Here is a 24,598-nt window from a genome sequence, read left to right as displayed (position 1 = left end):
CAACCTTCCTTTAACATCGTGCGCCCCTAACCTGTTCGCGATTCGCACGGCCGTCTATTTCGCGAGCGATGATCGCGCATCGCGTTCTCCACAGCGCTTTTCCAACGCGAACGCGACTCCCGACGCTGTTTCTTACGCTCTTTTCACACTTGCACCGGCCTTCCGTCTCCGCGCGTCTCCGTTCCATTTCGTTCGAATTTCGGGGCGCGATAATTCGACATCGCGCTCTATCGCTAGTCGCGCGGCTCCTCATCGCGCTTCCGTTCGAATTTCCACTCCGTGGAAAGTGGAAAAAAACAAAAAAGCGGAGAAATCCGTTCCGTCCTGCTGCTAAATCACGCGTTTCTTCTTCCCTTTTCGGTTGTTTTCTTTTTGTTTTTTCTCAAGTGCGCAGGAATGCGTGCGAGAAAGAACGCGGCGGCGTTGGCGTTCGCGCCGTCCGTTTCCTTCGCATTCTCTTTCTCCTTCCCCTCCCCCACCCCCGACTGGCAGTGTCCTCCCCGCGGCCTCTCCTCTCTCTCTCTCTCTCTCTCTTTCTCTCTCTTGTTTTTCCTTTCGCCGGTCGTTTTCTCTTGTTCCGAGCCGCGCGCGCGCGCGCGTCTAGTTCCGTTTCGCGAGAAAGCCGCGAACGCGACGACGAAACGAGAAAACGCGAGAGACGTTCGACGGGCGAACGCGTATCGGTGAAAGATCAACGGCGATCGGAATTTTCTTCGGTCTTCGTCTCTTTCGGATATTCCGTTTTCGGGCGTTTCGAGAAACATCGTGGGACGAGACGCGGTTGGAAATGGAAAGTGGGAGAAAGAACGGGCAACGGCGGAGGCGAAGAGGAAAGAAAAAGGAGGAAAAAGAGAGAGATTCGATTTGACCCAGCTACGAAACGAAGATGGAAACGAACGGACGGACGAGAAGGCTGTTTCGATGGATTCGATCGAAAGTCAAGGCAAACGCGCGGGCGTTCGTTGCTGCGCGATTACGCAACTCGACTCGTCTCGGGCAATCGCTGGAATTTCTCGTCTACCGTGGAGTAACGCGAACGGCTGTGCCGTCATTCTCAAACGTTCGGAGACCTGTTTTGCCGCGAGTCGTGATTCGACCCGACCACTTGCGGTGCAAATAGACCGGTAGATAATGGAGACGGACTAAGAATAGAGCCTTTAAAACCCGTTAATAGAGCGTGACCCGCCTCGCGTTCGCGTTCGTTACACCGACTTTCGATCGCGATCGCGATCGCGGTCGGATCGGTTAGCGCGAATCCGCGAATCGAGCGACACCGCCGCGTCCTTTGTCACAGCGAACTCACCTATTATGCTTTCCGAAGCGCCGCACCGACCGATCGGCGAAACGAAAGCCAGGGCCGCAACTAGGATCAACGGTTTCGACAGCGATCGTCTCGTCCTCATCCTCCACATCGATATCGTTCCGCTGTGCGCGTCGCCTTCGCTTCGGTCTTCCCCTTCGCCGCCGATCACGACGATTTACTAGAAAAGAGAAAGCAAAAGCTTCCGTGAGTGATCGTCGCGTTTCTGCGCTGGGCCACGTTCCACGATTTCCTCGCATTTCGCCAGCAACGACCATCGAAATCGGAGAAACGGACTCGACGAATGGATTTACGGGAAAAAGCGCGCCGGACTGGCGCGCGAATTCGGATCAAGGCTGTGTGGATAGCGGCGCGCCCCGCCGTGTCGAGTAACCCCCGGAACGCGTCGCTTCGCTTCGCCTCGCTTCGCATCGCCTCCTCTCCCCTCGCCGCGTCTCGCGAACAAACGGAAAGAAAAGAAAGGAACGATCGATCGAGAGCGGTTGTTGAGAACGAGTCGCACGATGGTAGAGAGAAACGCGCTCGCCACCGTCTATCCAACGATTGTTGTCGTAACCTTCCTGCCGTCGGTATATTTGCGCTAGATCTTCGTATATTTTCACGAGTCGCGCGCACAACCTACGGAATCTTTCTTCGGAAATCCGTAACAGCCGGTTCGTAGTGGTTCCGAGAAACGCGCAGTTACGGCCGACCGACTCGCGTCCTCCTGCGTGCGAGCGCGCCGATTCTCGCCAAACGATCTACTCCATCTACTCGCGGCCACCACGCGGTCGCCGGATGATCAGCCGCCCGATTCACGGGGGTCGCGCACCGTGTTACGCGGTGCCGTACGCGCGCCTCGTTCGCGTCGCATCGGCTTCGCACGTCGTCGTCGCTTCGTCCGGGGGCGACCGTTGCCGACCGAGATTTGCATAGAATCTCGCGACGCCTTCTCCTACGACTGGGAAAAATGCGGCCAAACCTACGATCGATCGCCGCGCGCCATGCCGTTGCCTTCGAAGCTTAGAAAGTCGAGCGAAATTTTTCCGTCCGCGGTGACACTCGCGATCCGACGCTTCCAACGCGATTTCCATCGAACGCACGCCCGTCTCTTTGTTTTCGCTTTTCCCCCCCGAATTCTCACTCGCTGCGCCGTTTCTCTCTTCGCCGCGTCCCGCGTTCCCGCGCGTCCTAATGGACGGGACGAGTTTCGTTTATCTCCGATTTAGAAGCAGAGGATAACGCCTGATCCGGACCTGGTTCGGTCGCGTTCGCGGAGATAGGCCGACGAGGATAAACCGCCGAGGATAAACGAGCAGGCAACGGGTATTTGGTCGGGTTGTCGCGTCTCTCGGACCGAACGTTCCTTTTCGAACGCGATCCTCGGGACTGGATCTTCCTGCCCGATCGAGAACCGACGTTCGAACGCGAAGGAGGCCGGTGTACGCGTCGCCGAACCGCGTGAAAACTTACTTCGATTACCTACGGTCGCGTTACGTAAACGGCTGTTTCCTCGAGGCGAACGTTTTCACGCGAAAAACCGTCATCCGCGAGACTCGGTCTCGCCGGACGTTGTCCGAAAGAGGCGCGTTATCGTGCAACGTGCCGGTACGTTGCGCGCCGTTCTACCTCGTTTTTTCATTCGGACGTTCCCCGTGCTTGGCGAGACGCGACCGCGCGAACGGTACCCTTGGCTTGGCTCGAAAATTGAAACGCGCGTTCGTCTTTTTGCGAGTAACGTACGATCGTCGATCACCGAGTACGGTCGGACAGCCGCGTACGAGAGGACGAAAGGAAGGTAAAGACAAGGAAGAAGGAGAAGGGAAAAGAGAAGAGCAGGTCGACTTTGCATCGGAGCTTCGTTCTAGAAAAACGCGCGAGATCGTTGGCCGGATCGCTCGGTCGGACGATCGCGTTACGCGCCGCCTACGACCAAACAACGACGACGGCGTTCCAGGCAAAACGCCGATCGACGAATCGTTCGCGGAACTAGCGACCGCGCGAAGACACCGGCGACTCGATCGCGACCACGTCTACGATGTGGCAATCCGTACGAAAGCGACGAGACGAAACACCGTCTGCGAAGGTGGAGGACGAACGCACGCGCGCCATCCACGATGCGGTGTTCTTACACGATCGGCGAAGAGGCCGGCTCTCGACGAGTAACTGGAGGTAAGTGGCACGAGCTGTCGCGTGCAAGCACGCCGTGGCGGAACGACAACAACGGAACAGGTGCGTGGAACGAGAAGGGCCAGCGCGCGATCCGGCCGCGCGTGCGTCGGTATGCGAGCACCTTGAACGCGCGAGCTGGCCTGCCTCTCTACCTCGTTGCTCGTTGTTTTACGCGTCGGTGCCGGTCGAAGGTAACCGCGAGGGCAAAACAGGGAAATCGGAAGAAAGAAGGAAATGGAAACGGCGGGAACAGCCGAGAAACCGAGAGGAGATGGAGAGAAAAGAGAAGAAAAGGAAAGACGGACGGGAGAAGGGGAACGAGCCGGCGAGTCTTGGACGATCACGATCAGCGGGACAAAGCGGATCGCGTCACTGGCGACATCTAGCACCGTGTTCTGGGCTGTCAGACGGCTACGCGCCGCCTTCGATCCTGTATCGTGCGCGACCGTTCTCTTCCTCCTCTTCTCTTTAACCCTGCTGGATCGAGCGCAAATTCCACGCGCCACCACTCGTTCGATTTCGAATAATCGTTGGCGAGCTGTACCGATCGATCGATCGATCGTTCGATCGCGTGCGAACGTCGCGGCTACATCCTCGACGTCGACCGCGTTATACATCGTCACAGGTGTTCGTCGTTTCGTCGCATCGACGTTTCGTTCTTCGCGTGGGATTCGCAGGATCGCGAAACCGGCACGCGCGAACGTATCGTTCGGCAAACCGCGCGTTCCACGCGTTCCAGAATACGAAGCACGAAAAATTCGCTGGGGAATCGGAACGAATCGACTTACCGGAACCGTCGACGTCGACTCGGTCGAAGTATCGCCACGCACCCGTGACACTCGGCGCCGACGCGTCGACGAGGCTACTGTCCGTTGGCCGCGATAAATCGAGACTTGGTACATTTGACGAGCGGGAAAGCCCGAGACGTGTTCGAAACGACGCGCGCTCTCTCTCTCTCTCTCTCTCTTTCTCTCTGTGGAATCCCCGTAACAACACTGTTTCGACTAACTTTCGCGTTTCTGCTCGCAACCGCGTAAAAGACCGCGCGCGCGCGCGGTGCGTCGCAAACGAAAACCACCGTTCGAAGAATCGAACCGCGCTACTGCGTTCGCGGGGCAACCTCGACTACCAACTACCGACGATTCCGCGTCAGCTGCTCGCCGCAGCTGCACTAAAGTTCCGTTGCGACTTCCACCACCGTGGATCGTTCGAGCGTGTAACGACTAACGAGGCTCCGTAGCTGCGTGTTGGACTAGCCAGAGCGGAGGTACAGCGGGGAAAGGCGACTGGAAATGGCCGAGAGTGGTGGCTACGTCGGAGATGGTCGTCGGGCCAGCGGCGGAGGTGACGGTGTGGTGGCGGTGGTGGCGGTGGTGGCGGTGGTGGCGGTGGTGGTGGAGGAGGTGGCGGCAGAGTAGCAGCGCGGGAAGCTGGAGGAACAAGAGCTTGGGAATCGGGAGAAGGAGGAGAAGAAGGAGGAGAAGGAGGAAGAGGAGGAGGCAGTTGCCTCCGATAGAGAGTGGGTTCGCTCGGAGAACCGGTGAAGAGAACAGCGGAGGAGAAACTGCGAGCGAGGTTTCGACGAAGAGGGGGAGAACGTTCGAACTCGGCCTCTCTCTCCTCTCTCTCCTCTCTCTCTCTCTCTCTTGGAAGCATGGGTTAGGAGTTAGGACATCGCCGATTCGATTACCCGGTAGTTTGACAATTTTTGTACGCGACAAAACGCGACAGCCGTCCGATTTCTATCGATTCGGAGCGAGCGGACGAGCGTCTCGCACGACGACTACCGATCTCGAGAAGCATTCTTCGACGTAGCACACGGCGGCAACTCGTTCGATCGTGGTCGCGTCCGCGGCTGGTCATACACCAGCGATAAGATAGACGACGGCAGCGGTCGACCGGATTGCGCGAATCGGTGCTGAGAAAGGTAGAAGGAAGACCGATCCGCGAGACGAGGCGAGAGAAGGAAGAAAGACGGAGGAGAAAAAGTTTGGTCGCGTCGCGGAGCACGAACGAGTAGCTACACACCGGCTACGAAACGTACGTTTTATCTTAGGGGGCCGGTGGCGAGAAGAGAGGAGAGAAGAAGAGAAGAGAGGCTATCACGCGCGTCCCTATTCGATCGGAATGCTGGAAAATGCCGATTCCTCGGCGCGGCGTACGACCACTCGAGACGACTCGTCCGACCCCGAACTTCGAACGACCAGCGACACCGCTGACTCGCTGGACCAGCGTTCCCGGTTCTTGGCCGGTCGCGTATTCCTCTCGATCGGTGCCGTCGCGTTCGTCAACGGCAACGTCTTGGAAATCCGGCCGTTCTATCGACGGTGTTCCAATTCGATAATCGTATCGGCCGCGCGCATTCAATAATACGGCGTTTTTACGAGATATCCGGCAGCGGAATATCGAGGATTTCGCACAAACAGCCTGCTCGCCGACCCGATCGATCCGCGAGCATTAACCTCGATACCATTAACGAGTTTACGATCGATTCGACCCGATGCGAAAGAAACGACGCGCTAGGTATGCACCTCTTCCTTTCTTGTTCCGCGGCAGCTTAGCGAGCACGACGAGCGGCTCCGATCCTCTCGTCGCCTCCCTCTCTTTCCATCTTTGCTCTCTTCTCCGTCGCGTCTCGACGATGTGGAGTATTCCGCGAGCGGATCTTCGTAACGAGAAGTACTACCTACCTTGTTAGCTTTGTTCGTGGAAGCGCGCCCTTGCAACGAGGAGCCGCTGTAAGAAAGCTAGACCAGAAGCAGAGTCGCACGCCACTCGTTATTAAATTCCACTCGGTCATCGCCGAACGTGCAAACAACGTTCGCGTCGAATAGTTTCGTTACCTCGCGACATCGCGGTCGAACGCGCGAATCGGTTTTCGCGCGTGTCTTTGGAAAAAAAACGCGGAATTAAGACTCGATCGCGCTATCCGCGATCATCGACGCACGCGCGAGCAGGACGAAACGGAGGAATCGAAGAACGAAAAACAGAGGAGAGCAGATTGGACGGACAGCGGAGGGAAACGGACGAAGGAGAGACGAGTGAGAAACGGTCCTGTTTGCAACGAGCGGAACGTCAAACTGCAACCGCGTCGTTCGCTTTTGCTTTCTTTCGCGTAACGAGTGCAAGGTCGTGCGGAAACCTCGCTTGGCACAGTCCTCCGACCGGGTATCGCCTCGCGACCGTTACGGAGAAATTTCGCCTACTACGTAGGACGCGAGGCTCCTTCGATGACGCGAGGACCGCTCTCGCTGCTCGTTGCAACGCCACGGGACGAGCACGAAGCCGAAGAGTACCGTTGCTCCGCGATATCTCCTCTTCCACTCGAACCTTACGTTCGTTTTTCTCCACGTAACGGACAGCGTTCGAATCTGTTTCGACCGAGCGTCGGGTTCGTTACACGATATCGCTGTTGTCGTTGTTGACGCGTTGTCGGTAGCCGCGCGCGTGTCGATCGCCACGGCTCGTATCCGGTAGGCGCAACGCTTCGCTCGAGCCGCGCCGTGATCCGCTCCACGATAATAACGCGTATCGTATCGTGTCGTTTCGTATCGTATCGCATCGTATCGTATCGTATAATATCGTAAGGTGTGACAGGGGATCGGATCGGATCGAGTCGAACTCGGATTAACTCGCGCGAGAACGTACGCGTACGTATTGCACATTCGGTGTACGTAACGTGGGACATGCTCGCGGCAAGGTCGTTTAGGGATATCGCTCGCACGCGAGCCAAACATCTTTCGCGACCTGAAAAGGCAAACCTCGGCCAACGAGTTCGCTTTCGATTCACCGGTCGACCGTTGCTTAACGTTCGCCCGACTTCGGCCGATTTTCTCATCTCGCCGAGTGGCCCTTCCTCCCATCTTCCTCCGAGGCTTATCGCGAGAAAGAAACCACGCCGCGAAAAGACGTGCCAGCCGCGCGCCATAAACGATCGATCGAGAGCATTTGTTTGAATTAGCAAAATAAACGAGCGGCAAACGCTGAACAGACGTTCGCGTGGGAAGCGCCGTTTTCGAAATATCGTTGGCAGCGTCGCGGTCCGCTTGGCTACGCGACCACGCGCGAACCGCGAAACGCGAACCACGCGACTCGTCTTTCTTCCATCGTAACATTCCGATTCGCGGGATCAACGAAAAGAAACGATTCCTCGAACAGATTCCAGTCGCGAAATTTATTTTCTCTTGCGATTCTACGACGCGACGACGTTGGCCGATACGCGCGCGCGTTACACTAGCGGCTATTTTCGGCGAATCGAGCGTACGCAGCCTTCGCGCGCGTAACTACCGCGCGATGTTCGCCGAGCGTTACTCGAAAAACAAAGCCGCGCGCTCGTCTTCGCCACGCTTTTCCTTTCCAACAGATAGCGAGAGTACGACGTCAGAGTACGTTCGACTCTGCCAGAGTTGCGAGCCCACGACTCGACCGGAAGCTCGAGTTTTCCGAGTATCAGAAAAACGGACGATAAATTTGCGGAAGTCTCGAGGGACCCTGTCGTTACCGCGCCTTATCTTACGGCTCATCGTTATCTTTCGGCTCATCCCTATCTTCCGGCTCGATCGGAACGATTTTCGTGGAATCTTCGAAACCGTCGGCCGCTCCATCTTCCATTAGGATGATTTACGAGAGTCCATCGAGCGAAACGTTGCGCGCTGCTTTCTCTCGACCCAGGCCGCCGGACGACCTTCTCGGGCCGCGCGAAATTTTCAAACACGCGACTAACGTACAAAGAAATTGCAAGGCGAGGTACACGTTGTAAGATCGTCAGGTAGACCGTAGACGAGGAAGAAGGCGCAAACGCATCCTCGGCTGGTCAGCTCGCAGTTAGGTGGAGAACGTTGGAACAGGACGATGGACGGCCCACACGGCTGGCCCGCTCGGGGATATCGACCACCGAAAGAGAGGCAATAGGTATTTAGGGTAGGAGCCGAGAACCGAGGTAATTGGTCGGAAGAAGAGCCCTGTGAGAGAATTCTCTAACCGCGCGCTCCCCTTGCCGCCGTTTAGTCGGTTCGACCGCCTCGTTATCCCTGATTACCGCTCTCACGGAGATTCCGATCCTCTTCGAAAGAACTCCATTGGTGGTCCCAGGGGGGTTCGAGAATTTAGCGAGGTGGTCCGCTTTTAAATCATGCGCCGTGCCGACGAGCCTCTCTCTCTCTCTCTCTCTCTCTCTCTCTCTCTCTCTCTCTCTATCTCTCTGTCTCTTTCGCTCTACGGCGGAACGTCGCTCGACCCCGATAACCATGGCACGGCGTGGCGCGAAATTCAAAGCGGGCAACGTTCTTTCCGAAGCAGGTTCTCGAGGTCGCCACGCTCGCGACGCAATCTCGAGCGTGAAAAAGGAAGAAGGTTGCGGCGTACGATTCGCGCGTAATCTCGATCGCGTTTCCGGAAACGACCGTATCCTGCTTTAGCCTGGCCGAGCAGAAGGCGGAGAGAGAGAGCAGAAGTAGGAGGAGGAGATGGAGGAGAAGGAGGATCGCGAAGCGGCAAGAGGACGGGTGTGCAAGGCACGCGAGCGCGCGGGATGCCTAGGCAGAGGGGAAGTCGGAGGAACTCGAGCCGACCGACCGTTCTCGGTCGTCCTGGCGAAGAGGCAAAGAGGCAAAGAGGCAGGTTTTATCGGTATATGGTAAGCTAATTAGCGGCGTTCGCAATCAATCGCTTCCGGAGGCGGTAACGAGCTGTCCGTCCTGCATCGGTCGCGAACCAACGCGCGCGCCGAATTTTCCGTATCGCCGTAGCGTTTGCGTATAGAAACGTGTGTTTTTCTTTCTTTTCTTTTTTTTTTTTTTTCTTAAGCCGACCAAAACAAGCGGTCGATCGATCGCGTAGCTGTCGCAATCGTGAATTACCGTGTAAGAAAGAAATCGCGGTCGTAATCGCATCTCGCGTCGGATCGTTCTTTCTTCCGAGAAGGTCGTCGATTGCCGACTCTCGGACGAGTTTCCGCGTAATCCCCACGGCGCACAGAGAACAGAGACACCGCGCACGTATTACCGTTCTTCGTCCGTTCTCGGCGAACACCATCGGCAGCTAAGAAACGAAAGACGACGCAACGACTGGCAACGAGCAACGGTGAAACAACAGAATCGCGACGATTCTCGACTGTCCGTGACTACCGGTACGAAGCGAACGACGCGATGCGACGCGACGCGACTACGCGACAGGGAGAAGGCGAAGCGGAAAGGTTGGCGAATCTATTTGTCGCTCGATGTCTCATCGAGGATGCGGTCTTTCCTCTAACGCGTCGCTTCCGACCGCGAACGTTCGTTCCTCGAAACGGCCTCGAACAAAAGCTCGGTTATCGCGATAAAACGCGTCCGCGCTTGTCGTCACACACGAAACCAACGTATATCACCGTGGTCGTTGCTGCGAACCGTTCGACGATCAAACTCGCTCGAAACGAACGTTCATCGACCGTGCAAAAGATTTATCGTGGAATGCGGTGCACGCGAGGTCCGATCGCGTTTTATCGCGGATGCGTCGGTGCGTGTAACTATCGGAAAATCATGGAACAAAACGCGCATTGTCATCGAATTGCCAGACGAAATGACGAATCTTTCGACTCGCGCGATTCCTTCGTTAACTAACGAGTCGGCAAAGCAGAATCACGGCGCCAGAATGAATCATCGTGGCGTGGCTCGGCGATTCGAGCAACGCGTTTCATCGAGTTTTATCCACTTCTCGAGGATACCGCGGTAGCGTGGCTTGGATCGCGAATCGCGGCTCGTTGGCCATGAAACCGCGCGAGCAAACTCGCAATAGGAGCGATCGATCGAGCGAAAAGTTTCCACGCCAGCGCCTCCATCACCTGTTTCGAGCGATCCAACAACCAGCTTCCCGAAACGCATTTTTCAGGCCAATTCGACGGAGAAGTATCGCAGGAGGACGAACGAAAATAAGCAGGAGGAGAGCTACTAAGCAGACTCGACGTTGCCGTCGTTCGGCTCGATCTCCGCGATGTCGGATTCCCTGGAGCCTTCGAGTCGTCGAATCGCCTGGACCAGCCGCGTCTTCAACTTGTTCACCTCCTTGTTGGACGCGATGGGTGTGAGCGCGTTCCACGTCGACGACGATCGCGTCTCCGAGCTTCCAGACTTTTTCAAAACGGACTTCAGCAGAGCGGCGAGAGCCGCGTCGGCGATTTCTTCCCAGTCCTGTTTGCACACGCGAAGCTTCGTTATGTCTGAATGAACCGTGCGAAGCTGCACTTTATCGACGTTGCGTATGACGTTACTTACGAAACGATCGCACGGACGTGGTTCGAACCCGATCGCTGCCCGCAGCGCTTCGTATTTATCGTTGGTCGCGTTCGATCGTACCAGCAACAATAACAACTCGACGCTGCATCGAAGCTCGTGGCCGGCCCGTTCTCGTTCCTGAGACAATTCGTTGTGTTTAATTTACTTATCGATTTAATACTTTGACTGCCACGTTGGTCAAATACAATACGATCAAATACAATAATCGGTCATTGATGACCGGAGCGCTTCAACTTCTTACGAAACTTCCTCTACTTCTTCGACTTCCGTTACAACTTGTTAAAAATTGTACGAAGATTGACAGTTAGGGCATTTCGAATATTACCGATAAATAGAAGATACTTTGAGACAAAAAGTGTCCCATTGAACGATTAAACACTTTTATCAGAAAATCGATAAAAAAAAATGAGAACAACTCTTGCATCTAACGATGCACTGTGTTTGCGTCCATATGTTCGAGGGGAAATCTACGTGTATTATTCCAAACACAGCTTAGAAAATAATCGTAAATGCCGCTTTATAATCGTATAATTGAAGTTAGAAGTGTGCACATACCTTACTGTTATATATAGAACGAGCAAATACCGTTTACTAATATCTTCTACGCGTTTCAACGATATATTCTGCGCGTTTTGCTCGCGACGAAATAACAAATGCGAATGGTTTGTCGAAATAAACGAAGACTCGTTATAATATGTCGCTATCAATTGTTACCAAGGCGCCACGGTGGTCACCCGTGACCACCGATGAGATAAACTGTCCATTGGGCAAGAACGTTGTCTTACGTCGTTAATTTATTATTATTTTGCCGTTGTATGCTTCGAATAATAAAAATACTCTCGTGGCGTACTCAGCGAAACTTGTGATTTCCGCGTGGCAGTCAAAGTGTTCCAAACCAAAACCAAGTTACAGCATCAACAGCTGACGGTGTCAGATAGGATACTGTAATAACAATAAGACCATCGCCATTTGCAATCTTTGTAAAAAAATACGTATGCGGAAAATGCACGCGGAAGAAGGAATAATTTAAGCTATATTTGTATTTTATTTATTCTATCACGTTTATTACGCTTATTATTATACAGGGTGGTTGGTAACTGACGGTATAAGCGGGAAGGGGGTGATTCTACGCGAAAAAAGAAGTCGAAAATATGGAATAAAAATTTTTCGTTCGAGGCTTTCTTTTCGGGAAAATCGACTTTGAACTTTCGCTCGGTACGCGTGCACTTTGTCGCGTCTCGTTATAACGGATCTCACCGTAGATCGTTGTCTCGATGGAAAAATTAAAAAAAAAAGTTTTTATTCTATATTTTCGACTTCTTTTTTCGCCTAGAATCGCCCCCTTTTCCGCTTGTACCACCAGTTACCAACCACCCTGTACTTGTTATATTTACCAATGCAAATTTATTTTAATATTCTTGTTACCAAAGATTTTGCTACTGAATATTCTTCGTTATTGTACTTATTGTTATTATTAAAGTTGTTATTATATAGTTTTTATGATCTCTGAACATGGAGTTTCTTTTGTAAGATAACAACAGATCAATAAATATAAAGATATTCTACTGTTACGTATTTTTTAAAGACCAGTCGTTTCGACTGGTTTTGGTAGAGAATAGCCGCGTCTCGAATGTCGGTAGTTCTAGAGTTAACAGCTGATCGAACTTAGCTTTAATAGCAATAGTACCTGAGCGAATAGTACTAGTAAAAGTAACGACTTCAAGCGACTCGCACCGTGCACACAAACGGGAAGTCTCGTACAACGATTACCTCGCTTTGCTTTTGTAAATCGCTGGCTAACAGCTGCTGCGACGCGTATACGAGTAGCGTGGAATTCTTAATCGATGCCTGGGACATTCGAAGCGATTTCTTCGTACTTTATGAATGAAACGTTGAAAACATGCTACCGTTTAATATCTCGAGATATCGCGTTATGCGTTTCACGCGGAAGAAAACACTACTTGATTTCGCCTACTCTATAAATGACGCAGCAGTGGACAAACAAGGAACTACAACCGCTTTAGACGTTACTTTTTCCTTCTCGTTATCTTTTGCTGACCGTATTAATTAACCGTGTAAGAAAAACAACGCCTTAAAATCATCGAGTGTCGTTACGGAGCACCACGCGAATTTCCAAAAAACCTTTCGCCCTTAACTTCTCTAATTAAAAAATTGCATAATTTTTTCACGTTCTAAAATAATTTCATGGCTATATAAACAAATTTAGAAAATCGCGTTTTGCAAGTACCTTTTCGATAATTACGTGGCGTGTAATAAATTTTGAAATACAAAATACACGATAATACGTTCTAGTCCGAACGGTATCTTGTCTTTTTTTTCATATTTTCGATTACCAGGAAGCTATAGTCATTTCGAAATACGGAAAAATCATGCGAATTTGAAAACGTACAAAATTTGGCCCGTGTTCGAATTCTGCGTTCGCGTCGACGATTACACCGGAACAAAATCTCTCTGTAAACGAAAGTTTGCTATTAATATAGAACACATTTTTTCACGCTTTTTATGGCGAACGGAAGTATTCTAAAATATACAAAATATGTAGATTTTCTAGACCGGAGCTTCTAATTTTAATAGACCGAAGGGCTAAACAGTTCTGACGCACGCCGTGCCGACATCGCACTCGGGATAAACTGTACGGTACTTGACGCTCTGCTCCAGTCATACCCAGGATAAACTGTTAAGGGATTAAAATACTTTACCCGTCTCTAGTTATACCATACTTCGAATACGCGTCTCAAATATGGAATCCAGCACGGTCGAATCGCGTGAAATTGCTCGAAAGTATGCAACATAAATTTCTAGTATAAGCAAAAACTTGCCGTAACTATGAAAATACTCTTATCGCTTTGAACATGCTCACGCTCCATCAACGTGCCACCATACAGGATCTGACTTTAGTTTTAGAGATCCTCAACCAATTCGTTCACCATCCAGAAATTCTCGTACTTTTGAAAATTATATGATCCTGAGGTCATCGTTAAAAGAAGGCAACTTTTCCATATCGTTCCATATAGAAGTAACTTTGGTAACTTCGGCTGTATCGATAGATTTTGCTCGATCGTGAACTGTCTTAGCGAGATCGCTGACTTTTTCATCCTCAAACCCCTTAACCCCTTAACCTACGATTTACCTTCGAGAATTTACGTTTGATCCGATCATCTGCTACGAGCTATGCTCGTAGTATTTACATTTGGTCAGATCATCGTACTACGGGCAATGCCCGAAATATTCAGGTTTGGTCAGATCATCGTACTACGGGCAATGCCCGAAATATTCAGATTTGGTCCTATCATCTACTACGGGCCATGCTCGTAATATTTACGTTTGGTCAGATCATCGTACTACGGGCAATGCCCGCAATATTTACGTTTGATTAGATCACCTACTATGGGTTATGCCCGTAATGTTTACGTTTGATCAGATCATCGTACTACAGGCAATGCCCGAAATATTCAGGTTTGGTTTTATCATCTACTACGGGCCATGCTCGCAATATTTACGTTTGGTTTTATCATCTACTACGGGCCATGCTCGCAATATTTACGTTTGATCAGATCATCGTACTACGGGCAATGCCCGCAATATTTACGTTTGATCAGATCATCGTACTACGGGCCATGCTTGTAATATTTACGTTTGGTCAGATCATCGTACTACGGGCAATGCCCGAAATATTCAGGTTTGGTCCTATCATCTACTACGGACCATGCTCGTAATATTTACGTTTGGTCAGATCATCGTACTACGGGCAATGCCCGCAATATTTACGTTTGATCAGATCATCGTACTACGGGCCATGCTCGTAATATTTTGTTTGACCCGATCATCGTACTACGGGTCATGCTTGTAATATTTACGTTTGGTCAGATCATCGTACTACGGGCAATGCCCGCAATATTTACGTTTGATCAGATCATCGTACTACGGGCAATGCCCGAAATATTCAGGTTTGGTCAGATCATCGTACAAAGGGCCATGCCCAAAATATTCACGCTTGGCCGAATCATCTACGACGGGCCATGCCCGTAACATTTAAGTTTGGTCAGATCATCTACTATAGGCTATGCCCGTAATATTTACGTTTGGCCCGATGATCGTACTACGGACCATGCACGAAACATTCACATTTGGCCCGATCATCGTACAAAGGGCCATGCCCGAAATATTCACGTTTGGTCCGGTCGTCGTACTACGGGCTACGCCCGTAGTTGTAGTTTAAGGGGTTAAGGCATCCACAGTATCTTAGACGAAATTGCAAAAGTCGCCGCTTATATTCAGTGCTCCTTCTTCTTCTTTAAATTAACTCCAACTTGGAGTATCCGGTACCAACCGACGCATGCTCGTTGAATGAAATAAGCAAAAAATGAATAAACTCACCGCTCGCGCTTGCGCGAGTTGCTCGAGGAGCGCGAAGATCGCGTCACAAGTGGAATCGAAGAGGAACGGCAATCCGGTATCGGGCAGAGATCGCTCGTTTCTTTCTCTCACGGCTCGCAGCATTTTTCTTTCCACGTTTCTCAGCTGACTCGTCAGCAGACCTATCTCGTTCTATGCTCGACAATGAATACAACACCGTATAGTTTCGACGATTCTATGAAAGACGACGTTGATCGGTTGCCTCCGTACTTACCGTTATTCTGTTAATCTTTTGTCGCGCGGCAAAATGATCGTCTATCCGTTGATGCACCAACCGAATATGATTTTGTCCTATGGTCGTCCCGACACTTTCCTCCTTTTTGCTCCTCGATCTGTCGATCAGTCGAGAAACGACCAAGGTCGACGACAACCCGTCGTTGGACTGTACCCGATATCGATTTCCGGCATTGCCGGAAACGACGGTGACCGTGTGGCCAGAATTCAGGTGCCGCAAACCCAGAGCGTTCCACCCTTGTCTTTGCGACTGATCCGCGCTGAATTCTGAACAGACAACGTTCGCGTTCCTGAGCCACGGCTCCATAACGTTAACGTGCAAGAATTTTTTCAGAACGATGAACGATAAATTGGCCGTTTTCGATTTTCGCACGAGCCGAGGAAGAGGAGGAAGCGATAAAAAGAAAGTCATCGTCGATCGACGGAACGGAATTTAAGACGCGTTTACCAGGGAACAGCTGGGTGAAGGTGAGCGAAGGAGCGCCGCTCTTGATCACGGTGACGAAGGAGGCCGAGCTTTCAGGCGGGCAGCTTCTCAACATCGTCTTCAGCGGCAATTGGCTGGTTCTTCGCACCGATCTTAAGGCACCTGCGTCCGTTCGGTAAGTCACGATCGCTCTAATTTCCGAAGAGATCGCCGGCAAATCCCCGTCCACGTACACCCGGGTCTTCGTCGCGTGTCGCTCGCCTGGAAGTTGAGAATTCGGCTGACGTAAAACGTCCAGACACGAGTGTCTTCGAGTTCGCTTACAGAGATTCGGAAGAGCGTAGAAATCGTCAGCGACGACCAGAGGTTTGGATACGTCGACGCAGACCTGGACGTCGCTGAGGACCGCGTACGACGACAACTCTATGGTGACGTTGCAGATCGGTTGTAGCTGCGCCTCCACCTCGCTGTCTGAACGATGATCCGACGAATTCGAATCCAGCGACACGTTTATCGATACTATGAGCTCCGCGTCCATTCCTGCGTCGCTGGTGCGATCCTCTGTCGAACGATCGTTGTTCAATGTCACTGCGATCGTACGAAACGCGTGGCAGTAGCCTTCGTCGTATACGCGCGCTATAATCTCACCGGAATCCTTGCTCTTCCTCGAGAGAGCTCGCAGTTCCGCCAACTCCTGTTCCGCTGCGGTGTAATCGTAACCCCGTGGATGAAGCGGCGGTGCGACGAATAAACTCGGCTCCGAACCTAAGTAGCAGGCTTCCAGTCGACCATCGGCTGACAAGACTACGATCACGCCCTGCAGGTGCTGTAAACATCGCGAGCCACGACAATTGTCCCCAAACGTAACCGTGAAATGCAAAGAGCGCGGCCCTGTTTCGCGATAAGCGAAACACGCGTTGGCTCGACTCGGCCCAACTCGGACTCACCTCTAATTGAACTCTGGCAACGGCAACCGGCGCGAAAGGCAGTTGGGCCGACCATTTCAACGTGCTACCCTCGTAAATCATGAGAGTGCTTGTGTCGGCGATTACGAGCACCATCAACTTCCCGTCCGGTTCTGAAAGCATCGTCGTCATAGAGGTGGATCAGTGCGTCTGTGTTTTCCATTGAACCGATAACGCACGAACCGACCTCAACCATCCAGCTAATTACCGATAACGTAAGCTCGAAAGCAGAGCGGCTTGTATTCCAGCCTCTTGGCGTACTTGACCGACGTACAATTGTCCTTTAGACAGTACAGATGTTTCTCGCCGAGAACCACTATGCCAACCTCGAAGCTGCTCAAAGTGACAGCCTCGATGCCGAGAACCGCTTCGCCGATGTTGTACGTCCAATCTGGCTCGAGGCTCGTGGCATTGGCGCGCCGATGCGGCGCGTCGCGCTCCTCCGCACCGTTCGCGCTCCCGGAGACTCGTTCCGTGCTTCTCGACCACTCCGCCATACTTTGGTACCTACGCAATGGCAACGCAACCCACGCCATATATCTTACTTACTTACTTACTTATTTAATTACGCGTTACGCTCGAGTCGCCACCGCGACACCGAGTTTTATTAGCGGCCGTGGTCGAGCGGACGACGCGACGACGCATCGAGCAAGCACGTGCCTGTGACACTCGAGATACCAGGAGGAGCTGGCGGCGACGAACAGATCGTAGCGCGGAACGTAAATGATCGGCTCGGCCAACAACCGATTGCGCGTCACCTGGCTGAACGCGAACATCTCCTGCTCGTAGAACAGAAGCGTGCCGTCCAGGCATTGAACGCAGAGAAAGTCTCTGCCGCGAACGCCGCCGAACGGTCCTATCGTCAACGATGCCGGAAATCTCGGCAGCGGATGCTCGTAAGCGATCTTCAGTTCGCACCGATCTCCTGTCAAGCAAACGCGACCGTGTAAACTTGATGCGAAACTGGGCACTCGGCTCTGGCAGAGACGGAGAAAGGATCGCGCGACTGCCCGATACCATCCGACCGCCGAATATTCGACGTCCACGACTTTACGCCCGGAGGCGTGTTCTTTCGCCGTGTCGCGTCTCTCGTGAAAGCCGTTCCCCGCTCTCGTCTCCGCTCGCCGAGAACGAAGAACGTGCGCGATCGTCGCGATCTTTTCCAACGCGTTTCGCCGTCGTCGCTTTCCAGACGATTGCGAAACGCGCGCGAGAAACGACGCAGGAGAGCACCAGAGGAGAGTTTGTACTATCGGCGGACAAACCGTATTCGGTGGATTGGTCGACCAGAGCCACGTTGTAAACAGTCAACTTGGATGGCGTCAATACCGCCAAACGTAGATCTTGCGATCCTCTGCAACCAACGATCGTCGTGAACCTCTCGTAATTCGCAACGTTTCGTCGACTTTCGACCACCGATACTCACGAGACGAACTTTCCCGCCTTCATATCCACGATGCAACCGTCTAATCGAGTCTCGATCATCAAATCCGTGGACTTGTAGTTGGTCGGTGATTTCGTTTCGTCCACCCATCGCGACGACGGACTGTACATCCTTAGGTAACCGTCGTGACTTCCCACCACGAGCACATCTTGTCTCTCCTTTCCGAACAACGGCGCTGCCAACAGGCTGTGCTTATCGAATGTTTCGTTCGCACCGCACCTCGTTCGCCACCACTCTTTCGTCTTGAACAACGACATCGCTGTCTAAACGCTCGAGGACCAACGAAAATGGTTTACTATCTCGCTTGCCGCTTGCCTCGCGTTTCTCTTTTCTACCCTCTATCGGCGTTACTATGGAGTCGCTGCTTCAAAACACGGCGTTCGAGCGGAATTTGTTACGTAACTTAAGTCGACCGACGTGGTTCGATCGCGGCACTCGCGTGCGTCGCTAGCCCATTCGACGCTATCGCCCGACGATCATCAATCGACCGACCGTTTCGACAACTTTTCCGTGAGAAGGATCAAACGTTTGGATCCTTACGTTTCTTCTCTGTATTCTTTTTTCTTTTTTCGGTTCGCTGACTCGATCGTTCGCGTGTGGATCTCGCTCGACGATCGAATCGAATTTGGCGCCGCGGGTACGTTAGTTATCCGCGACGCCGCTAGATAGCGAGACTTACCGGCAGTCGCGCGCAGCGCAAGTACGCGAAAGCGTCGACAGTGGCTCTGCAACGTACGTGACAGTTCAGTGGTTTGAATTTTGGAGAAATCGAAGATTACTTGGAGTTAAGAAAATTAAGACGATATGGAGCCCCAAGACGTTTACTACAGTAAGGCGGAATACGTAGAAACGGTAGGAGAAGTCGAAACTGGTATTCGATAACGGTAAAAGAATACGGACGACCTTAACCTCTTTTTCCGTTTCTCTTGATTTTAACGTTTCAGGCATCCGGCAATAAAGTAAGCAGACACACTGTTCTGTGTGGTTCGCAGAATATCGTGTTGCACGGTAAGGTGATCGTACAGTCGGATGCTATTATCAGAGGCGATTTGGCAAACGTTAGGACGGGACGTTATTGTATTATCAGCAAGAACGCTATTATAAGGCCACCATTTAAGAAGTTCAGCAGAGGGTTGGTAGTTGGCGGCTCGGTGATCGCCGACGCATTAAAGAAACGACGGAAAGTTTATCACCGGCCTAACGTCTGATTTCATTTCGTCGTTTCTTCAGCGTTGCCTTCTTTCCTTTGACGATGGGAGATCACGTGTTCGTAGGAGAACGGGCGGTGATTAACGCAGCTATCGTCGGCTCTTACATATACATAGGAAAAAATGCAGTAATCGTACGTATAAGGCATACACGCGTAAACTTTATTTATACGTATTTGCACGAATTGAAGCAACGGGATAACAGAAAGAGTAAGTGCTTGTTGAACTACGCAGGGGAGAAGGTGCGTCCTGAAAGACTGTTGCTACATCGAGGATGGAGCGGTGGTACCACCGGAGACCGTCGTACCCTCGTTTACCCGTTTCGCCGGCAACCCTGCCAAGTGCGTCGAAGATTTACCCGAGTGCACGCTCGACCTCATGCTGGAATTCACCAAAAATTACTATCAACACTTTTTGCCGTCCAACGTTTAACGGGTTTGTACGCGCGTGGAGAACAGAATTTATACGGAAACATGTTAACATGCATTACTTATCTCGTACGTTTTCATTGAACCGAATTCACCGAATCCCCGATGGTCGAACGTGTTCCTCGTCGTTGACGATCATCCGCGTCCTCTGACACCGATCCGTTCTCCGTTTCCTTGCTCGGCAAGCGACGACTCTCCTCGATGAACTCAAACGGATCGCCTTCGTTCCAAGGTGTCGCGTTGTCGTTCGGTGTTTCACCGGGAAACGGCAAGGCGTCCGAGGCGAACCTCTTCACGGTCCGGAGATCGATCAAGCTTCCTTTCCTATGCCACAGATGTTCCACCGCCAACACAACGAGACTGAGAAGCGCCCCGTAGCCCACCGCCACCAACGCGAAATAGCACTCGGTGAGTCCTATGCTGACGAAGCTCGTTTGTCCTTGGCATTTGGGCTTCTTCGTGTACAAGCGGCTGTCTTCGCGGGTTTGCAGACCAGTCTCGGCCAACGTCAAAGCCCTGAAAACGATTCCTTTTGTTTCCTACCGTACCACCGCCGTGTATCCGTGCCGTCTTACGCATTTTTTACGATCTCCAGATACGGCGATCGAGTTGGGATCACCAGAAGCGGATATAACATGTTCAGTATATCGATCTCCGTGATCCCGCACTTCTCTTCCTCCCGATACGTCTCCTGCATTATCTTGTAGAACGCGCCCATTTCCGAGTGGAACGCGAACAGCTCGTCTTTAACGCGTCGAACCCCTTCTTCGACCGGTAACCACGAGCTGTTGTGACCCTTTGGTTCGATCTTTTCCACTATGGCTTTTCGCAGAGGATCTTGAAAGCTCTGCGAGAAGATCGACAAACGGACATTGTTACTGGATCGAGTTGGTAAACTGGGTTGCAGGAGGTACGATTCTTCGCGAATTCTTGGTCCGCCTACCTTGAGGTAGTGTCGAACGTGGACCACGTCTTGCGCCCCCAATTTCAACGGGCTGTAGAACAGGTCGGCGATAGTTCTGATAGAGTCGGTGGTGGATTGGAGCAGAGCGACGATATTGGCCGTGTAAGAGGCGTACAGGTTGAGAGCGGCGAGTAAAAGCATCAAAGTGACGATTCGCGAGGGAACGCGATACGGCTCGTAAGAGTATCCTGCGGAATTGCGGTTCCATTTTACCGACTCGTCGGAGAGGGAACGCGAACGAACGAAAGGAAGGACATACACCACCGTTCATAGTATTGGAACACTCGTAGAAAGCGAGGAAAATAACGACGATTAGGAGATCGTTAAAATATCCAAGAATTACTGACTGCTTTGATAGTTACGTATAGATGTATAAAGATTCGTAAGATAAAATCGTATGTCGCGTTGTATAACGTTATAATAATAATCTCATGGTTCGTCGATCGTTACTTTAACCAATTCCGATACTCGTAATAGTAATCTCTTTCTACTTTATTTGTTCTTATTTACCTGTAAATTTTGATTCGTGCTAGGTAAACTTTTCTGAACTCGTAATTTACACGTTAGAAGGATGAAAACGTACGATACGTCGCGAGACTTTTGCAAAACATGTGGCAAATTTTTAGAAAATTTTAATCGCTTAATCGTTCGTCTGATAACCTAAGCTAAGATTATCGTATCCCGTAAAAATTCGAATCGCGCGTTACATTGTTCCAATACTTGGAAACGAGAGCGAACTTACCTTGTTGCGCAAAAGCACCCAACACGACCATGAAATTATCACTGAGCGTTTGTTCGTCCAGATGAAATTGCTGCCAATATGCGGCGCTTTTCGCCGATGCTCCCCGACGATATTCCCATTTGGAGGAAAAGTAGAGCAAGCCGAGTACCAGCAGAAGAAAAACGCCGATCGCTATCCAGACGGATCGTTGAAACGGCAGCGTGAAAATGTTGCTCACGGTGGACAGCAAAGGCGCACGGAAAATGAATTTCGCTCTGTCGCGATTTAAGCTTGTACATACGTTCGCGCAGATGGTCGTCGCGTCCTTCGTTATCCAACGACACGACTTACTTGGTGCGGGTATAAAGTTGTACATAATCGATTACACCGATACGCTGTTGAATAAGGTAGGTTGCCGTGCCTCCTATATCGATCTCTCGTCGTTGCAGCATCCCGGTGAGGCCGTTCCACGACCCGTTCTCCAGTCGATATCCCCAGGTGTTGGTCACGCGAAAGTCGATGCTAAATCGATGCGGAAAGAAAAAAGGCAGCTCGTTAGAACGCATGATCTCCTAGGAGCCGAAAAGTTCGTCACAGCGGGAGACATTTCGGCCCCTGTCGGATGCTGGTTGCCATGCAAGAGAAAGGAGAAGCGACGCGGCAGGGGAACGCGAATGCGACTCACGTTGCATTCATTCGGCTCGCTATATGCAACATCCAAGGATAGTTGGCCTTCGTAACCGCATCTATATGCTTATTTTCGTAATCGGTTAAGTGGTTGATCGTATCGGGATCCGTCATCTATGGGAATGCAAATGCAAGGCTAATTTATTAGGCGACGATTATTTACGCTCGCGAGTTTGAAAACTCCGCCAGCGAACGAGCGTTAGACGCGACGCGACGTTACGCTCGTTGTTGCAATTTGCAAAACTCGTTATCTTAATTTCACTTATCGTTGTTTGCGCGATCCAAAGTGAAATTCATCGCGGCACGTGTTCGCAAATCCGCGGCGGATAATTCTTTGTTCGACGATCGCGTGTCGAGAGATACCACGAGACAGGATTTCAGAGGCGTCCGTCGAAGGTTCCTTCTTCGTCGCGACGCCGCGTGCAGATTCGCCGCTCGAACGCCGCCATCCATCGTCCAGTTTCCTCGATCCTCCGTTATAACTGCGTGATACGGGCTAGGCCTGTACACGGACGTTATTTCCGCGAAGCTATCGTCGACTCGCAGCTTCGTCGCCACGATCACCTCGCTGTCTGGATAAACGGCCATATCGCTGAACGTTCGATCCACGCGAGCCATCGAGTTTCCAGCGATCGTGCCATCTCGAAGCAGAAGCCATCTGATCGGCGCTGAGAACTGGCCGCTCGCGTTTGCCTGCGAATCGGATGAACGCGACGTCGTTAGAGATCGAGCGCGGCATTTCGCTGGCTTCTCGTTTCGAACGTGACGACGCACCGCTCGCAAGAGTGGAATCGCGTAGTCGCAATCCAGGTCCACCACGTACAAAATCCGATGTTCCCAGCCGTCGTGGCGCGTTCGTAGCTCGAATCCCTGCAACTCGCCATGTATGTCGTGAGCCAGACCCTTTCTCGACATCCTTCTGGACAGCTCGATCGCGCCGTCTACGAACGGGAACGATCGTTCGACTTATCGATGCGCTGCGTTACCAAACGTTAACGAGATTCGCACTTTCGCCTTACCATGGTCGACACGACAGAGATGCGCCGATACTCTTACCGGTGGAAACAGCACGGTGACGGAGTCGTGGATCAGGTCGACGAACCACGAGTCGAACGCAACCGCTGGTCGAGTAGCGGCGAGGATCGCCACGATACCGAGAACTCGACCGAGAAACAGCATGACGTCGTCGAAGGAACGAGCGTCGGGAAATACCGCGCGACTGTCCCTCGACGACGTCGGACGTGGGACGACGCTCGCTGTACTTGAAATATTCAAAGGTTTGCGAGGAACCGCCCTATCCGCAAACTACCGGCTTCGAAAATAACGGGCTAGCTACTCGCGCGGATACGTCGTGGATTCTACGTGCCGCGTGGTTTTCCTCGCGACAGCGGCAATTTGCCGCTTCGTGGAAATCGTCGCGACGAAGGGTACGCTCGATGCGGCCGATGTAAATGGAGAGGCAGGCCGTAACGTAACGCGGTTCCTCTTTCCAATCGATGAATCGCTCGGTCGAAGATAACTATCGGCGATTAGACGATCGAGTCGAGACACGATTATTATCGGGAAGGCTAAACCGAATCGAAAGAGAGCGTCGCGCCGCTGCGGCGGACAAGCGACGGAGTAGGTAGAGACGGACAAAGATGGTGCGACGTAGAAATGGAAGAAAGAGGACGATATGTACGCGGGAGAAGGTTATTAGGCAATCGCGCGTAGAAATTCTCACAAAGGGGAGATGCAGCGTTGCGCGCGGCTCTCATCGGTGTATCGCGTGACGACTTGGTGATAGACACGTGCGCCGAGCCCACGGAGTAGTCGATATCAGCGGCAGGTCGTTTGTCGACTCGCGGAGGTGGGCTGCCCTCCTACCAAACGTCACGCCGGAGTATGCAACTGCGATGAGCTACGCGTGCTAAGGATTACATCGGATTTACGCGAAAGCGGCGCGTCACGAGACCGCTCGTGCCTCTGCGTCAACATCGACGGATCAGCATCGACATAGCGGTATTTTCCTCGAATTTCCCTGACCGATTCCTTCGGATCACGTGCGCACGCCAACGCGTCGAAACAGCGAACGGAACGAAAGGGACTCCGGAGTCCTTAAGCTGCGATCGTCGAACGCCGACTCATTAGTTTGTCGACCTATCGATGGCGAGGTCGAGGCGAACAAGCTAGCGCGAACGCCACGGCAATCGTTGATTTCCACCAACGTCGAGGTCTCGTTAACCGAGAGCATTCGCGTTCGTGCTCGGAATAAGTTGCGGCGGAATGGAGCGCGATGACGCATAACCAGGTTGGATTCGTCGAGTCCAGCGAATCGCCCGCTTCTTACTAGATCGGAAGAGC

General features: G+C 52.0%; 3 protein-coding genes across 3 annotated transcripts in view; 1 reads left to right on the top strand and 2 right to left on the bottom strand.

The window, feature by feature from the left end:
- The window catches only part of LOC117214083 (BMP-binding endothelial regulator protein), a 6,426-nt gene extending 5,023 nt beyond the window's left edge, over window positions 1–1,403 (bottom strand). The window contains exon 1 of the mRNA XM_033459937.1: window positions 1,304–1,403. Within this exon, the coding sequence (XP_033315828.1) occupies window positions 1,304–1,403 (100 nt within the window). The remainder of the gene's footprint in view (window positions 1–1,303) is intronic.
- LOC117214082 (protein PTHB1-like) overlaps window positions 1–24,598 on the bottom strand; it is a 25,847-nt gene extending 1,249 nt beyond the window's left edge. Inside the window, exons 1-22 of the mRNA XM_033459936.1 lie at window positions 23,275–24,598; window positions 23,030–23,196; window positions 22,619–22,948; window positions 22,254–22,369; window positions 21,920–22,090; window positions 21,590–21,843; window positions 20,827–21,035; window positions 20,459–20,730; window positions 19,964–20,399; window positions 18,230–18,510; window positions 18,069–18,157; window positions 17,378–17,728; window positions 17,012–17,347; window positions 16,786–16,916; window positions 16,487–16,664; window positions 16,163–16,399; window positions 15,860–16,099; window positions 15,392–15,678; window positions 15,139–15,309; window positions 10,720–10,857; window positions 10,290–10,635; window positions 1,304–1,481 (exon numbers count right to left, since the gene is read on the bottom strand). Of these exons, the coding sequence (XP_033315827.1) occupies window positions 10,396–10,635; window positions 10,720–10,857; window positions 15,139–15,309; window positions 15,392–15,678; window positions 15,860–16,099; window positions 16,163–16,399; window positions 16,487–16,664; window positions 16,786–16,916; window positions 17,012–17,347; window positions 17,378–17,728; window positions 18,069–18,157; window positions 18,230–18,510; window positions 19,964–20,399; window positions 20,459–20,730; window positions 20,827–21,035; window positions 21,590–21,843; window positions 21,920–22,090; window positions 22,254–22,369; window positions 22,619–22,948; window positions 23,030–23,196; window positions 23,275–23,434 (4,794 nt within the window). The 5' untranslated portion in view covers window positions 23,435–24,598 and the 3' untranslated portion in view covers window positions 1,304–1,481; window positions 10,290–10,395. The remainder of the gene's footprint in view (window positions 1–1,303; window positions 1,482–10,289; window positions 10,636–10,719; window positions 10,858–15,138; window positions 15,310–15,391; window positions 15,679–15,859; window positions 16,100–16,162; window positions 16,400–16,486; window positions 16,665–16,785; window positions 16,917–17,011; window positions 17,348–17,377; window positions 17,729–18,068; window positions 18,158–18,229; window positions 18,511–19,963; window positions 20,400–20,458; window positions 20,731–20,826; window positions 21,036–21,589; window positions 21,844–21,919; window positions 22,091–22,253; window positions 22,370–22,618; window positions 22,949–23,029; window positions 23,197–23,274) is intronic.
- LOC117214070 (dynactin subunit 5) lies at window positions 18,959–19,938 on the top strand. Its single transcript, XM_033459918.1, has 4 exons — window positions 18,959–19,099; window positions 19,192–19,379; window positions 19,478–19,589; window positions 19,690–19,938. The coding sequence occupies exons 1-4, from the start codon at window positions 19,052–19,054 to the stop codon at window positions 19,885–19,887; spliced, it is 546 nt and encodes a 181-aa protein (XP_033315809.1). The 5' UTR covers window positions 18,959–19,051; the 3' UTR covers window positions 19,888–19,938.

The sequence above is a fragment of the Bombus bifarius genome, unplaced genomic scaffold (assembly GCF_011952205.1).
Source record: "Bombus bifarius isolate JDL3187 unplaced genomic scaffold, Bbif_JDL3187 scf7180000009145, whole genome shotgun sequence".
Lineage (NCBI taxonomy): Eukaryota > Metazoa > Arthropoda > Insecta > Hymenoptera > Apidae > Bombus > Bombus bifarius.
Note: the sequence above shows the minus strand (reverse complement) of the source record. Positions and strands in the feature narration are given on the sequence as shown.

Coding starts and splice junctions, on each gene's coding strand:
- LOC117214070 (XM_033459918.1), top strand. CDS start 19,052: ATGGAGCCCCAAGACGTTTACTACAGTAAGGCGGAATACGTAGAAACG. Junction 19,100..19,191: donor AGGCGGAATACGTAGAAACG/GTAGGAGAAGTC, acceptor TTAACGTTTCAG/GCATCCGGCAATAAAGTAAG. Junction 19,590..19,689: donor TAGGAAAAAATGCAGTAATC/GTACGTATAAGG, acceptor TGAACTACGCAG/GGGAGAAGGTGCGTCCTGAA.